Consider the following 18,162-nt stretch of genomic DNA (forward strand, 5'->3'; position numbering starts at 1 on the left):
TATAGGGAGACAATTAAGGCAAAATATCATTATATAAATTTAGACTAACTAAGAGCCATTACAAATCAGAAACAGTAGCGAGGATGGTATTTGTATATATGGAGTCCCTGTTATAAATAAATGCAGTAATAAAGTATTACTAAAAAAGAAAACATGCAGGAGGTATTTTGTCAAATGTAATAAACCTTTAAAGCTAATCTTGTAAAATAAAAATGTTCTGCAGAGATTATGTTTAGTAAAAATAGCCATATGGGACATGCTAAATGATTCTAGTTTATTGGTTCAATATTTACACCCATGCTAACCCAAGTAACACACACAAGACATTTACTATGCTTAATAAATTGATATTATGATGTTAACTTCATATTTTAGACCGCATATGGTTCTGTTTTGTCTTCAATGATTATTGTGCATCTCATTCAAAAATTCAAATAGTTAAAAACCTATTTTTGAAAAAAGAAACAAAAGACCATACAAATATAAATAAAAAATTTGCCTTTGGAAACATGCCTAAAAAAGTGCATCAGGTGATGGGAGGTTAGAAAAAAAGAAAAACATAGGCATGTTGCCCATTCTAGAAGTTAGTCACTGGTAAAGGTTTACATTCTTCTAATGTATAGTATTGACCCGATTCATCAAAACAAATGTAAAGTGTGTTTTTTAACACACTGCAGGATATGAACAATACATATATGCAATGCAAAGTCCCATCAGAATGCACAGAAAAAAAAAGTATTCAATTAGTGTCACATGTTAATAATATAATCATTAAGAAAAAGACATTGAAAAGTAAAAAAACGTATTTATTTATCTTTGTACATGTGCTCCTAATTGCAAACACATGCTGTGGCATGCATACACATCTGTCATTACTATCACTTGGCACTTACACTTGCCCTATATCTGGTGCAAGTGATACTGGTGAAAATCATGTACCTCAGAGATACCCAGAACTTGTATCAGATGGATATGTATGCGTTCCGCCTTGACATGCCCTTACTGTACATTGACTACGTGAATACTCCCTTTCCCTCCCCCGTTCCACTAATGAAATTGGAGACAGTCGAAAGTGTCCATTGCGTGTGAAGATGAATTGGATGCACTTGCATTCAGTGTCATATAGTCTGTTTCTGAGCATACGCAGTGCAATTTTATGCAAAATACCGTATAAGCATTTACGTTCCTTAATGAATCAGGCGAGAGCCCTCCCTCTATTGTGAAAGACTGGATCAACATGCCTTAGCGGAGGAATCTGCCATGACTTCGGCCTCTGCTCCTCTCCCAGACCTCGGCCCAGATGTGGAGCTAGGCGCTCCGCTCACCGCCCACACTTTACACCAGCTGTTAACTGCTTTGAGGTCTGATCTATCTAAGAAACTGAGAGCAACACTGGTCTGCGCTAGGGGATCGTACGGAACATCTGGAGACTAAGATGGAAGAACTGGTTGCCCTCCACAATGATCTCCTCTCCTCTCACGATCACCTTCAAAGTGAGGTTGTCTTCCTGAAGTTATCCTTCAGGAAGACAACCTGGAGGATCGCTCTCGGAGAAACAATGTTAAAATCTGGGGGATCCCAGAGTCGGTGTGCAATACTGGACATAACTATGCCATGTCTTTATTCTGGAAATTGTTACCCTCCATGGACAACAAGGACTCCCTTATTGACAGCACCCACCGCTTATAACACCCACTCTCCACATCAGGAAACCACCCAATGGACACTCTCTTCAGGATCCACTTCTTTCACACCAAGGAAGTTCTCCTTCTGGCTGTGCGTAACCCAGACTCTGCAGCCACCCTTGGAGACCTACAATTCTTCCAGGATTTCTCCCTTACTACTATCTGTAACGATCTGCCTGCAGCTTGCTGCTTTGTATTGGCAGCTCCTGCCTCCAGGACTATTGGACTTTATTATTTGTTATATATATATATTGTGGCAGTACCTCTATTCAACAGAGGTGCTGCTATTTTGCCTTCTTGTTGTACTAGGGGTTTACCTCTTCATTAATTATTCCTTGCACCTGGGTGTGTCGCTACTTATACCTGTCACTCCCAGCATACATTGCTGGTTATTGTTGTTACTTGCTGTTGTAGCTTCCATTCTGCTGTGCTTCTGGGTTACCTGCTGCCTGGGATCTCTCCATATCACCAGCATCAGCAGTGTACCTGCTATTTACTTCTGCATTTCCCTGCAAAGCTCATTTCACCATCTGGTTTGTACTTTTCAGCAAATGAAGCATTGTGTATTTTCACCATATTCGTTGCTCCTTAGCTGTATTTCAGCATTGATTCGTAACACTATCAACAAAAGGCGCATCTTACACCCGATTACTACAGCCCTTCGGGCGCATGACATCTCCTACCATTAGGGATTCCTGGTTAAGTTGGTTCATTACAAGGGCTATACTTATGTCATCTCATCCTTAGAAGATGGCTCTAAGCTCTTGGTGGAATGGCAACTATCTTTGCCTCCTTGATCTGCTACATGAAAGTCCCCTCCTCATGCGAAATGGACCTTTGTTCACAAGAACCGAGTCCTTTCATATTCTCTGGGACTACTACTTGCAATGGTCTTCCACCGTATAAGTATAATGTACTCTGTTACCTATATGCTAATGTTTTTGTTTGCTTAGCCTTTTCATATATAATGGCACTTTCTTGAGCAACCGTAACACCTCTGAGCCAACATGTCCTTGGCGCCATGCCCGCAGGTTGCTTGCCCAAACCTTGGTGACCCTCGCCCACCAGCGGGGAGCTATACCTCCTCCCGTGAGTCGACAGGACCCAGACTCCTTGTCGACTGATTTACTGCACTCAGTTAATTTCTATGCCACCTATATTTACGAGCTGTCTCTTACAATATTCTTAATGTAAAGTTATAACATATTATATTGTTACACTGGTTATACTTGTTCCATTTCCCCTTTGTTACGAATGTTGCATGGCTGGTAGCCCAAAGTAACCTCCCACCCCCACATGCTATCTATTTTTCCACACTCTTTCCTCTGTGGCAAATGCTCTAACTTCATCGGGTTAGCTCCACTATCTCACCTCTGGCCTATCTGTCCTTCCCTCTCTCCGTTCCCCTTCTCCTCCTGTAAACTTTGGAAAAAACAGTCTACCTACAGGATAAAAGTGCTTCATGACCATAGTGGCAATAAGATCTAGAACCTTGCTGATATCACAGCCCTTTTTGCTAAATAATATGGTAAACTTTATAACCTACAAGATAATAGTGGCACACTGCAACCTAACAGGAACTCCATCTCTGCATTTCTCCATCATCTGCAACTTAGCCTGGAAAGCAAGAACCTTGAGTTCCTCAATCTCTCCTTGTCCCAACATGAGGTGAAGGAGGTTATCAAATGCCTCCCGAAATACAAGGCCCCTGGTCTGGATGGATATACTACTGTATTGTACACCACTTTTAGGGAAGAGCTGGCCCCATTCCTCAATACCCTGTTTAATAGTGTTATGAGCAATAGTAACGAAATGTTAGAGGCGCAAATCATCACCATACCAAAAACAGACCCATAGGCCTATTCAATACTGATTTGGGGTTCTTTGCCAACTTAATCGCCAAACTTATGAATCATTTCCTTATGCATTTAATCCATCCGGAACAGGTAGGCTTCATACCAGGTCGCAAGGCCTAGGACAATAGCCACCACATTTTAAATGTGGTGGTCCTCTTGCCAAAGACCCGGGAAGAGGTTATCCTGCTTTTACTAGATGCAGAGAAAACCTTTGATAAGCTCCATTGCCACTAAATGTAACCTATATGGTACTGGTTACATTTAGTATTCAAGGTGACATTCTTCATTCCATATTAGCATTGCATCAAGGTCGACTCAGCCAGGGTTTTCAGCAACAGCTTTCTTTCCACTTGAGCTCCTTTCCCAAACACTCAGAGCTACATCTGACTTTCCTGGCATTAGCTTGCACCAGCATTCACACAAATTATGCCTAATTGCAGATGATGTGTTTTTGTTTGTCACTAGCCTGGAGACCTGGTTGTTGGCCTTATGGAACATTTTGGATCAGTATAGTGCAGCCTCCCTATATAAACTGAACACCAATAAATCTGAAACCCTCTCTATTAATATCCACCGTCCCTCCCTCGTTGCCCTACAGAAGAAATTCCCCTTAGTGTGGGTGTAGCATTCTCTACCACATCAATCAATATATATACCTACATAACGTATATGATGCCAACTTTTCCCCATTATTTCATCATCTTTCAAATTTTGCCAGGAACTGGCTCAACTTTGAGGTCTGATGCCTGGGTCGTATAGTTTCCTTTAAGATGACGTTGCTACCAAAACTAATGTACATTTTCAGAACCATTCCTTATACAGACATACAGTTTATGGACCGATTTCACAACTTACATGTCATATATATGGAAACAGAAACGTTCCCTCCTTGTCCATAAACAAGTGGCCCTCCCCAAATCAAGAGGGGAGTTGATGATCCCTAATTTGGCCTTATACCAGGAAGCATATTTGCTAGTCCACCTGAGAGATTGGTCTTTTCCTTCTGCCTCCAAACACTAGGTGGATCTTGAAAGAGCCCTGACTACCCCTTGAATCACCTCCTCTGGACCCCTAAGGGAGATTGTTATCCATCTGCTCGCAACCTTCTTGCCATTTCAGATACTCTACAAATTTGGGATAGGATGATAGGGCTACATAAAAACCTGGCGCTCCCCACCAAGAACCTGTCCCTCCAAGCTTTGTCTAAGCTAATGCCTGACTTAAATCTCTCCATGTGGCGGGCTAAAGGGCTGACTTCCCTTAGACCTCCCCATTCTTTTAACTCTTCTCCAGGACCAGTATGCACCCCCAATACAGACCAGTATAAGAACCTCCAAATTCGACACTGGGTTGCCAACACCTCCAGGACTCCCCACTTTCTGTCCCTACCGCTGGTCCAACTATTACACAGAGGGACAAAGGGTGTTGCCAGAGGAGGAATAACATTCTGGTATCAATACTTCCACTCCCTAGCTCCCTCCATCAAGGTCGTCTCCCAGCTACGTTGGGAGTCAGATCATCACCTGACTCTTACTTCACAACAATAGGAGACTATCTACTCTACCTCATATCACATGTCCAGGTGCATTAATCGCACTGAAATGCTTGTTAAACTCATTAACCGGCTGTACCTCACACCTGCTCGAATGCATACTATTTGCCCTCACAATAGAAATTTTTCTAGCGCCAATGCTCACAAGTAGCCAATATTTTCTATGTCTGTTCTGGACATGCCCGCTTTTTCATATTCTTATAGCAGCTAGAGCTGCGATAGCCCAGAACTGGAAGTACCCTCCCCTCCCTCGGATCGTATCAAAGGTCCAACACAGCTTTGACATGGAGACTATAGATATGCCCTAATCCACATCTGCTTCAGCTCCTATTATGAAATGTTTCAAGTAGCACGAATATATCACAGATGCTGAGCTTGTTTCATACACCGCCCCCTCGTCTACTGCCTTCATTGAACCTGTCTGTACTCCTGCATTTATTCTGGTTCAGCCAAACAAGGCCTGCCAGTGGACATACCACCCCTCTGGTCTGACTGCACGGCAGCGCTGTTATCCCGGCCAGTGAACGCACTACCCGGCACCATATTGTTGCCCAACTCGGTGGTCTACAGTTTTCTGAGAAACCAGAACTGGGGAGAGACGAGGGAAGGATTCTCAGCTGAGAGCCCCTAAGACCTGCTGACGCACAGCATCTAACGTCCCTGGCTGTGCCCCACCAAGACATGCAGTCTACAGTGAAACTTACTCAGGTGCTTCTGTGGATGAATGACATCTGTGATCCTGAATCTTTAGTGGTGCTCTCCCTGAAAGTCTGCCAGAAGCCCCAGTCTTAAGGCAAATAATACCTGCAATTCCTATCTGAGTAGCTTGCAATGTCCTTGCAGCATTAGTAGGTCCAGCGCTCTTGGGCCATTTCCTCAACAAAACTGCTCAATCAGTCAGCCCTGGGGCAATATAGAGATTTGTACTGGCCTTGTGTCTCCTTCCTATGTTAAAGAACTTTCCCTAGCCTTCCAGGTACTAACTTTCCTCTCCAATCAGTATCATTATCCTGCTCCCGGTGGCCCCTCAAGTGACTGGAAAACACATTATCATCTTTCTTTTTATTTTTGCTAGACATACCTGTTCCCAAGTTCACTATCTCAGAGCTTCCACCTAAGCACCTCCCCTCCCCCAGTGGCCATTGCATGCAGTAACTTCTGAAATTCTTGTATCACTTTTTGGATGCTCAGTGATCTTCAATGGGGAAAGATAGAAAGGGTACTTCCAAGAAAGACACAGAGAAGTCAAGAGAGTCGACAACTCAAGCAGCATTTCAACAACTTTTTGCTAACTCATCTGCTACCTCCACCTGCTCTCCCTACAGGTATCTGCTCCCACAAACCATGTATGAAGAAGCTTCCAATTTGGTCCATGCTCAGGAATTGCCTCAGGAGATTACTGGTCAGGTACTATCTTTGGAGGATAACAAAGAAACCATTGAATCTCATATGGACAAGCTACACAACCTGGTTGCGCAACAAGCGGCAAAAGAACTGTCTGAGACCCGCAAAAGACTGGACGAAATGGACAAAAGAGTTCATCAAAACAGTCTGAGGGTGCGGGGTAGCGCTAAACACGCCTAATCCCCCCTGGAATTAATGATGTTCTTACAAATATTTTCAACAAACTCTTAGAGGCTGACCCTAATGATGAAATAGTCTTTGACAGGGCCCACAGGGCTTACAATCTGAAATGCCTTGGGACATCATTTGCAGGCTCAATTATTTCACTGTCAAAGAGGATATTCTCAGGAAAGCCAGAGGTAGGGATGACATTGATGATCACAAGATCCATATATATCAAGATCTATCGATCTTCAGCAGCGACGATTGCTCAGGACATTCCCTGACGAGCTCAGGAAGCAGCATTCATTTCCATTTGGGGTTTCCACTGAGCATCCAAATCAGCCACAAAGGCGGGCTGTGAGATTTGGCAGAGACTTCAATCCACGGCTTCATCAGAAGAATAAAGTGTGACCTGAGGACATCCGTTGGTTCTCTCTAACTCTCCTTTTATTGTTGGTCCGGCATCATGGCCTTCCACAAGTTGGCCGGAACGTCTTTGGCCGCTTAAGGACATGATCATTATTATCACACTTGCTTGTTATAGACTGTTTACCCTTGTTTCATGTTTTACTAGCCAGCTTTAAGCCTAAACCCCGAGCGCTGTCCCAGTAACACCTCCATGTTTCTAGTTTAACTCTCTGGTGTCCTTAGTTGATAGATGAGATTGGGTAATTTTTTCCCCGCTCTGCAATTTAACCATTATTAATTGTTGCCTCATACTCATACTCATTGTTTTATATATTTATATCCAACCACCCAGTTGAGGCTGCTCCACCTCGCCATCCCTATTAACATATATCCGCTAAGTATATAATGTCCAGAGGACTTTTATCCCCTCCCCCCTTGTTTCTGTAGCAGAAAGCTCTTCAGTTCACTGCATACATCGACCTTGTTTATCTTTGATGTTGATGGTTGTTTCTTGTGTCTCCCCCTCACTCTTCTTCTTTCGTCCCTCACTCCCTTTCTCCCCCCGCCACCCGCCGTTGTTCTTACTTCTCTCTTATACACGATGAAGCCTAGAACAGATCGAGGGCCTCGACCATCAACCGGATCCTTGCCTCAGCCATGCAGATGGTCTCATTCAGGACAGAAAATGGATAAGTTCCAATTTGTTTCTATTAATGTGAGAGGTCTGAACATGCCGGAAAAAGGCTTGTGGCTTTTACATACATTACACATGGCCACGGTTATGTTGCTTTTGTGGAAGACGGGGAGTGGCTCCTAAATTATGTAACCATCATTTTCCCACCTGCTATTTCAACAACCACATACCTAGTCAGTCATGGGGGAGTAGCGATCCTCTTCTCTAAGCGACTTCATCTCTCTGAGATATTTGACTTCTCATTAAGGGATGGCAGAGGCCTCCTAGTTAAAGTCAAAATCCCCAACCAGATGTTTTCGAACCGGAATGCCCCTAACCTTTGCCAATCGGTGTTCCTAAAAAAGTCACTGGATCAAATTGCTGAAAGGAGCGGTGATTATGGGAGGTGTCCCTTAGTAGGTTTCTGGAGTGGATGAGGAGGAATAAGCAATGGTTTGATGTGGAAAACATACCTGTTGATATCCCCATGAACGTCGCTCCATGGCTTTCCAAAATTCCTAAGGTACCCCATCCAGCTATTGGCCCTACCTCACAGACTGCGCTCATACGACTGTACCTGGACTCACCTGTCCCTGCTGTCCCCCATCCTGCTTAACCCTGACTTCCCTCCTGGTTTATCCCCGTTTAGGAGATGGACACAAGTGGGTGGTTCTAGGGTAGGCTACCTGGTGGTCAATCAGGCTTATTTTTTATAACTCCCAGCCAGGTACTCTTAGACAAGTGGAGCCACATGCAGTTGATGCACTTCAATAGATCTGTAGGAAGAGTTAATACCTGGAAAGGGGGCTGTCTCACTTTGAGATGCTATGTGCCTCATAGTTTGCTCCGGCCCATATCCAGCATTTACAAGATTCTATTAGGTGAGCTCTTTAAGTCTATGGCCTCCTTCACAGGGTCATGCGATAGGGATTTAGCTTCCGATGCACCTCAGCTTTCTTGGCTGAAGATCTTTCAAAACACAAATGGGTGTTCCTTGAATGTCTCGGTAGTTGAGTCTCATTATAAATTAGTTAACAGATGGTCCAGGTGTCCATCCTCCTTACACAAATATCACCATCAAGTCACGTCGGCATTTTGGACATGCTACAGTGCTCGTGGCACACTATTCCACATATGGTGGAAATGTACATATATTATCCATTTCTGGAAGGAGGTGTTTAGACTTTCAGAGAAGATAGTTGGTCACGTGGTCCTGGAGGATCCCGGCTTTTGGCTTCTCTCCTACATCAGTATCCTGATTTCTAAATATAAAAAATGACTACTAAAACACCTGAATAATCCCTGTTTATTGGCGTTCGCCCCCTCACCCTTCAATAAGCTGGTGGCTCCACCGGGTGGACTTTTACATATTAATGGACAATATTATTTTGTCAGCTTATGATGAATATACGATCTTAATATCCACGTGGTTTTATTGACTGGAGTTCAGGAACACGATTGACTATAAGGCTGCCTTCTCCTCGTCTGTGAAACTAATTTGCCTTCCTATACCCCTATGCTCTTAGTACTAAAGGCACTGCCTTTCTCTAGTAAGGTGATCCCAATCACCCCAGATTCTATACATTCACCTGTTATTTTGGGTCCATGCCTAATACACACTTAATACAATCTCCGATTATAGGTTCTGATCTCACTCCCCTTCCCTCTCCCTTCTTCCTCTTATTGGTTGGTGATTTTATAAGTGTCTTTCAACTTAGTAAATGGTCACTGCTTTTTGAAATTATGTTCACCTGATTGCTTTTGTTGCAAAGCTCTTGTTTTAATTGCTTCTTTACCCAAAATACTTCAGAAATAAAGAATTTCTAACCCAAAAAAGGGAGGTTTGACAAGAACTGACACTGATGTAAATCTATGGACCCACACAGGAAGTAATTGTTACGGCTAGCAGCTATTGACATGAGCTTCCAGAACAAGTGACAGAGGCTTCATCTGTAGCAACCACCTTTCCCGTAGAGCTAGTTATGCCCACAGGTACTTGGATGCCCCCAGGTTTTAAACTCTAGCGTAGTGGAAGCTTATGTATAATATCGCAGCAGGTAGGTGGTGACGGCCAGGACGAAACGTAAGTGACGTGCTGGTCGCCATGGGGAAGGCCGGGACGCTGTCGGGCTGTAAACAACGAGCATGGTTTATGGTAAAAATTAAACTATTAGTTTAGTGGTCCTCCAATAGATGATTTATGGCACAAACATATGTAAAAACAAAAATACACTAATGGAATTATACCATGGATGAAACACTATTATCATAGTCATTACCATTGCAATCATTACCATAACTATTACTTTCAAAACTTCAGTATGTATATATGTTTGGATATATGTAGTTCACAGCACAAAAAATAGTTACAGGACATATCACCCTGGGATATCAAGTAAAGTATATAGTGGCATTTTACACTGCAGAACAACATAAGGTACAATAATGGTATAATTGGTATAACTGCACATAATGCACATAACTGCACATAATGGTATTGTCACGGGCACTAGGAGTTTTACCCAGAATTCACCAGATGTAGCCTTACTCACCAGAGGCGCGGAGTCTAACACAGTGGCTGGTCTTCTCCAGCAAGGCAGTATGGGTTTTAGCGGCTTCCACTGTGCAGGTCGCGGCCCCCTGGGGAGTATGGTGAATATACGGTACAGCTAAGCACAAAAGATACACAGCACTACTTAAACTGAATGTAAGAAGGAATGTCAATGGTATATATATATATATATATATATATATATATAGTCTCTGAACAGTAGAAACAATAATAACTCGGCAGAATGATGAGCAGTAATAATAGGAGGAGAGAGTTCCAAGTGCTTAGCACGCAGGTAGTATAAAACAGGCAGATGCTTGACAACTGAAGGAAGTCTATGCGAGCAGCCAATCATACAGTAGTAGAAGAGTCAGCGACTCGCAGCTATACTACTGAGGCACAATAGAACTCGGTCCTGAAAATAAGTAACATACAAAGTAATCAGAGTAAGCTGCACCTGGCAGGTAGAATACGAGGTAGCCTGAAGCAATCTGCGGCTGGCAGGTATTATCACCAATGTGAGTAAAGACTTGTCCAGAAGCAGGCAAGATACAAGTAGCATGGAGCAATCTGCGGCTGGCAGGTATTACCACCGATGTGAAGTGAAGACTTGTCCAGGAGCAGGTAAGATACGAGGTAACATGGAGCGGTCTGCGGCTGGCAGGTATTACCACTGATGTGGAATGAAGACTTGTCCAGGTGCAGGTAGCGTACACAGCAAACAGGTGCCATAAGCAGGAACAGGAAACTCCTTGGTAGCTCAATAGAATGAGGACCAAGAACAGGCAAATTTAATAGGGCAACAGGTGTCTTAAGTAGTGAGGAGTAATTAATTATCCAATGAGGATAGGAACAAGGTTTTAACAGTCTGTAGGTCTGCACATGCGCAAACCTCTGGTCAAGATGGCGGACGGCCGCGGCGCAAGACAGGCGCCGGCAAGAGAGAGAGAAACCCATGTCTAGAACTAGAGGAACTAACAGTCCGGTGAGTGACAGTACCCCCCCCTTTTAAAGGTGGGCACAGAACACTTGGAACCGGGTTTGCCCGGATATTTAGTATAAAATTTCTTCAGAAGTGCTGGAGCATTGATATCATCCGCACGGATCCAAGAGCGCTCCTCCGGACCAAAGCCTTTCCAATGAACCAAAAAACGAAGAGCACTCCTCTAGAAATTTTAGGATCAAGTATATGAGTAATCTCAAACTCCTCCTCCTGTTGCATTTGGACTGGACGAGGTGTTGAAGAAGGGACAGAAAATCGGTTGATGATGAGAGGCTTGAGTAATGAAGCGTGAAAAGAGTTGGAGATACGAAGGTTTTTAGGCAATAACAATTTGAAACAAACAGGATTTATCACCTGAGTGCTTTTATATGGACCAATAAAAAGTGGAGCAAACTTCATAAAAGGAACCTTCAGGCAATTATTCTTGGTAGAGAGCCATACACTATCTCCAACTTTAAGTGCCGGAATTGCTCGCCTCTTTTTGTCAGCAAAGAATTTATATCTCGAGGATGCCTTCTTCAGAGAGGATTTAACCTAAGCCCAAATGGAATAAAATTTTTGACATAATACATTAACAGCAGGAACTTGGGTGGGAGGGAGGGAAGGAAATTCTGGGAGAGACGGATGGTGACCGTAAACCACAAAGAATGGTAATTTGGAGGACGATTCATGATACATGTTATTATGGGCAAATTCAGCTCATGAGAGTAAGTCTACCCAATTGTCCTGATTGGCTGAAGAAAAAATTCTTATGAAAGTCTCTAGGTCCTGGTTGACTCTCTCGGTCTGTCCATTAGATTGAGGATGGTATGAGGACGATAATGACAATCGAATAACCAAGGTCTTACAAAGGGCTCACCAAAATCTGGAGACAAACTGTACTCCCCTATCCGAAAAAATTTCAGACGGACATCCATGAATTCGAAATATTTCCTTGATAAAATGATCGGCCAATATAGAGGAAGAAGGAAGGCCTATCAAAAGGACAAAATGAGCCATTTTAGAGAACCTATCAACGATCACCCATATGGTATTACATTTCTTGCTGAGAGGAAGGTCAGTAACGAAATCCATACTTATATGGCTCCATGGTTTGGAAGGAATGGGTAGTGGTTGAAGTAACCCTACCGGTGTTCTACGGGAAGACTTGAATTGGGAACAAACATCACAAGCGGCCACAAATTCCTTAACATCTCTTCGAATGGAGGGCCACCAGTAACTCCGAGAGAGCATCTCCAATGTTTTCCATACTCCTGAATGCCTGGCAAAACGAGAGGAATGATACCATGACAGGATCTTTTTCCGAAGAAGTGGTGGCACAAAGGTTTTCCCAAACGGTAAAACATTGGTAGAAGAAGCAGCTAGACTCACACATTTAGGATCGAGTATAGGACGATCAAAACAATCTTCAAGATCAGAGGAAGGAGCAACCGCCCGAGACAATGCATCCGCTTTTTTATTCTTAGAAGCTGGTTTGAAGGTGATAATTAAATCAAAGCGAGAGAAGAAGAGTGACCATCTTGCTTGTCAGGGTTTCATACATTGAGCTGACTGAAGATAGAGAAGATTTTTGTGGTCAGTAAATATAGTTAACGGATGACAAGCACCTTCCAGCAAGTATCTCCATTCCTCTAAGGCTACTTTAATGGCCAATAGCTCCTTATCCCCGATAGTATAATTTTTCTCTGCAGGCAATAAACTTTGAGAATAAAAAGCACAAGGATGAAATTTCTTTTGTACCGATCTCTGAGATAAAATGGCCCCCAGTCCAACATTAGAGGCATCAACTTCGAGGAAGAATGGAAGAGTCACATCAGGTTGTTGAAGAATAGGAGCGGTAGAGAATGCCTTCTTGAGGAATTGAAATGCTTGGAGAGCCTCAGGAGGCCATTGCTTGGTATTGGCACCTTTACGGGTAAGAGCCACTATAGGAGAGACAATGGAAGAAAATCCCTGAATAAAACGTCGATAATAGTTAGCAAACCCTAAAAAGCGTTGGATGGCTCTGAGTGTAGTTGGCAAGGGCCAATGTAAAACTGCATTCACTTTCTCCGGATCCATCTCTAGGCCTACTCCAGACACAATGTATCCCAAAAACGGAATTTGGGATAATTCGAAGGAACATTTCTCCAGCTTACAAAATAGTAGATTTTTACGAAGCCTAGAAAGAACCTCTGCAACGTGCTGTCGATGAGACGAAAGATCTTGAGAAAAAATCAATATGTCGTCTAGATAGACAACGACACAGACATACAACAAGTCCCGGAAGATCTCATTCACAAATCCCTGGAAGACAGCTGGGGCAACCCAAATGGCATGACAAGATATTCATAGTGTCCATCCCTGGTGTTAAAAGCTGTCTTCCATTCATCTCCGGCCTTGATCCGAATTAAATTGTAAGCACCACGGAGGTCTAGCTTGGTGAATATCCGAGCTCCCTTGATGCAGTCAAAGAGTTCAGTAATCAACAGAATAGGATAACGGTTTTTGATGGTTATGGCGTTAAGACCTCGATAGTCTATACAAGGTCTCAACGAACTGTCTTTCTTCTTATTGAAAAAGAAGCCCGCTCCAGCGGGAGAAATAGATGGACGAATAAATCCACGATGGAGATTTTCCTTGACATAGTCAGACATCGCCTGGGTCTCAGGTAACGAGAGAGGATATACACGACCCCTTGGAGGATTCTTGCCAGGTTGTAAATCTATTAGGCAGTCCCAAGCCCGATGAGGCGGAAGGCGTTCTGACTGGGTCTTATCAAATACATCAGCAAAGGAAGCATACTGTGGAGGAAGACCAGGCAAACAAGGTGCTATAGAGGATTTATTTATTTTCACAGGGAGGACTTGAGTTAGACGACTATGATGACAAGCCGGACCCCAGGATACAACTTGCAGAATGTTCCAATCAATTTGTGGAGAATGGAGCCGAAGCCATGGAAGACCAAGTACAATAGGACTAGTGGTAACAGGAAGGACCAACAAAGAAATTTGCTCTTGGTGTAAGGCCCCAATTTGAAGGGATAGAGGAATAGTACGTTGAGTAATAGTTCCATTAGTAATTTGTGAACCATCAATGGCCGTAACGACAATAGCTGTTTTTAAGGGAATCACTGGTAAGGACCACTGACACACTAAGGAACATGAGATGAAAATTCCCGCTGCTCCAGAATCCAGAAGTGTTTGAGATGTAAAAGAATTAGTAGAAGTTGAAATAGTGACAGCAAAAGAGCAAGTTTTAAAATCCATATGACATGGAGAGGACTCCAGGGACCCCAACCTTACCTCTCCAGAACAGGTTAGGGCCTTGCGTTTCCCGACTTTTTTGGGCATAAATTCAGCATATGATTAGGATCAGCACAATAGATACAGAGTTTATTCTTTAACCGTTGTTCCCTTTCCTCTGGAGTCAATCTGGAACGTCCCACCTCCAAGGGTTCTATTGGCGGTGAAGGATGATGAAATCGGGATGCCAAACGGACAGGTATTTTAGATGAAGACTCCCTTTCAGAGTTTCTTTCTCGGAATCTCATGTCCACTCGGTTGCACACAGATATCAAAGCATCCAAGAAAGAAGGTAACTCTTGTGAGGCCAATACGTCTTTAATTTTGTCAGCAAGACCCTGCCAGAAAGCAGCTATTAACACCTCACTGTTCCATTGGAGTTCAGAGGCAAGCGTGCGAAATTGGATTACATACTGTGCTACTGAACGGGATCCTTGGCGCAGCTGAAGAATGCTAGATGCAGCTGAAATAACACGACCAGGTTCATCAAAGATTCTTCGAAAAGTTGAAATGAACATGGCACTATCCTCCAAGAGAGGGTCATCTCTTTCCCACAGAGGGGAGGCCCATGTCAGTGCCTGTCCAGAAAACAAGGAAAACATATAAGCCACTTTAGAACGATGAGTAGGGAAATTTTGAGGTTGAAGTTCGAAATGAATGGAGCACTGATTGAGAAAGCCCCTTTAAGCTTTCGGCTCTCCATCAAATTTTGAAGGAGTAGGCAGGTGTAGAGCAGAAGCAGTAGACACCTGGGATGGCACTGGGAGAGAAGAAGACACCGGAGGATTCACAATAGGAGGTGCAGTCTGCACATGGTCTCCCCGAGAGACTAGGGACTGAAAACATTGAAGTTATTGTTGCTGACAAACATCTTGTTGTTCCACCCAAGTAACCAGGTGCTGCAGTAAGTCCTTAGCTGTTGGATCTGAACCTGGGTCTGTCATGGCCTGTTCTTACCGTCACGGGCACTAGGAGTTTTACCCAGAATTCACCAGATGCAGCCTTACTCACAAGAGGCGCGGAGTCTAACACAGTGGCTGGTCTTCTCCAGGAACTTCCGCAAGGAAGTATGGGTTTTAGTGGCTTCCATTGTGCAGGTCGCGGCCCCCTGGGGAGTATGGTGAATATACGGTACAGCTAAGCACAAAAGATACACGGCACTACTTAAACTGAATGGAAGAAGGAATGTCAATGGTATATATATATATATATATATATATATATATATATATATATATATATATATATATATATAGTCTCTGAACAGTAGAAACAATAATAACTCGGCAGAATGATGAGCAGTAATAATAGGAGGAGAGAGTTCCAAGTGCTTAGCACGCAGGTAGTATAAAACAGGCAGATGCTTGACAACTGAAGGAAGTCTATGCGAGCAGCCAATCATACAGTAGTAGAAGAGTCAGCGACTCGCAGCTATACTACCGAGGCACAATAGAACTCAGTCCCGAAAATAAGTAACATACGAAGTAATCAGAGTAAGCTGCACCTGGCAGGTATTACCACTAGCATGAAGTGAAGGCTTGTCCAGGGGCAGGTAGAATACGAGGTAGCCTGAAGCAATCTGCAGCTGGCAGGTATTATCACCGATGTAAGTAAAGACCTGTCCAGAAGCAGGCAAGATACAAGTAGCGTGGAGCAATCTGCGGCTGGCAGGTATTACCACCGATGTGAAGTGAAGACTTGTCCAGGAGCAGGTAAGATATGAGGTAGCATGGAGCGGTCTGCGGCTGGCAGGTATTACCACTGATGTGGAATGAAGACTTGTCCAGGAGCAGGTAAGATACAAGGTAACATGAAGCGGTCTGCGGCTGGCAGGTATTACCACTGATGAGGAGTGAAGACTTGTCCAGGAGCAGGCAAGATACGAGGTAACATGGAGCGGTCTGCGGCTGGCAGGTATTACCACTGATGTGGAGTAAAGACTTGTCCAGGAGCAGGTAAGATACGAGGTAGCATGGAGCGGTCTGCGGCTGGCAGGTATTACCACTGATGTGGAGTGAAGACTTGTCCAGGAGCAGATAAGATACGAGGTAGCATGGAGCGGTCTGCGGCTGGCAGGTATTACCACTGATGTGGAGTGAAGACTTGTCCAGGAGCAGGTAAGATACGAGGTAACATGGAGCGGTCTGCGGCTGGCAGGTATTACCACTGATGTGGAGTGAAGACTTGTCCAGGAGCAGGTAAGATACGAGGTAGCATGGAGCGGTCTGCGGCTGGCAGGTATTACCACTGATGTGGAGTGAAGACTTGTCCAGGAGCAGGTAAGATACGAGGTAACATGAAGCGGTCTGCGGCTGGCAGGTATTACCACTGATGTGGAATGAAGACTTGTCCAGGAGCAGGTAAGATACGAGGTAACATGGAGCGGTCTGCGGCTGGCAGGTATTACCACTGATGTGGAATGAAGACTTGTCCAGGTGCAGGTAGCGTACACAGCAAACAGGTGCCATAAGCAGGAACAGGAAACTCCTTGGTATCTCAATAAAATGAGGACCAAGAACAGGCAAATTTAATAGGGCAACAGGTGTCTTAAGTAGTGAGGAGTAATTAATTATCCAATGAGGATAGGAACAAGGTTTTAACAGTCTGTAGGTCTGCACATGCGCAAACCTCTGGTCAAGATGGCGGACGGCCGCGGCGCAAGACAGGCGCCGGCAAGAGAGAGAGAGACCCATGTCTTGAACTAGAGGAACTAACAGTCAGGTGAGTGAAAGGTATAATGTTTATAATGCTTTTGCCAGCATTCCCACCGCCAATTATATGCATTTTCAGAGTGACAGACATATTTGCTTAGATAGCAGTTTACACAGTAATATAATCACTGTCATTTACATCCTGAATCTAGAGGGCTTGTATGTTTGCAGGGGAAGACACTATAAGCCCCCTAAAATATTTGACAAATATTGTTCTAACCAGTATCATAAGTTCTTTAATAGATTAAATTATACAATTGCCAATGACACTGCATTGCATTATACTGCACAAATGATTTAACAAACGTTATGTTGTAACATGTCCATCAATTAAATGCTAGACAACTGTGACTAACACACCAAGTAGTTTACTAATATATGAAATGCAGGCACTACTAACCTTCTCTAGTGCAAGGATCTGTTGCCTTTGGCGCTCATCAAGGTTTTGGTTTTTGCTTTGCAATAGAGCCCGCTCTTCCTCCAGCCTTGCTATTTTCTCTTTTATCCTAATTTTCTCCGATTCCAGATCCTGTATGGTGGCTTCTTGTGTCATCTGTGTAGCTTGTAACATTCCAATGTGACCTATAAAAAAGTAATGAATTACATTATTGTCATGTTACCACTATATGCAGTTATATTTGCATGCTTTAGTGCCAAATTTAGTAACAAGTAAGTTTATTAATCAGACTATTACAAATGGCCTATGTCAGTTCATTTATCTTTGAATCTGTCAATACACATTTGTCTCACAACTTCTGATATATCATACATGAAACTCATTAATTATATTAATTTTATATATATATATATATATATATATATATATATATATACATATATATATATGTATATATTCATGGACTCCACAAGACC

General features: G+C 43.3%; 1 protein-coding gene across 6 annotated transcripts in view; it reads right to left on the reverse strand.

The window, feature by feature from the left end:
• Positions 1–18,162, reverse strand: part of FAM184A (family with sequence similarity 184 member A) — a 253,280-nt gene that overhangs the window by 117,007 nt on the left and 118,111 nt on the right. For all 6 annotated transcript variants that reach the window (XM_075202995.1, XM_075202994.1, XM_075202992.1 and 3 more), the window contains one exon: positions 17,690–17,871. In XM_075202995.1, coding sequence (XP_075059096.1) covers positions 17,690–17,871 — 182 coding nt within the window. The remainder of the gene's footprint in view (positions 1–17,689; positions 17,872–18,162) is intronic.

Source organism: Mixophyes fleayi, chromosome 3 (assembly GCF_038048845.1).
Source record: "Mixophyes fleayi isolate aMixFle1 chromosome 3, aMixFle1.hap1, whole genome shotgun sequence".
Taxonomy (NCBI): domain Eukaryota; kingdom Metazoa; phylum Chordata; class Amphibia; order Anura; family Limnodynastidae; genus Mixophyes; species Mixophyes fleayi.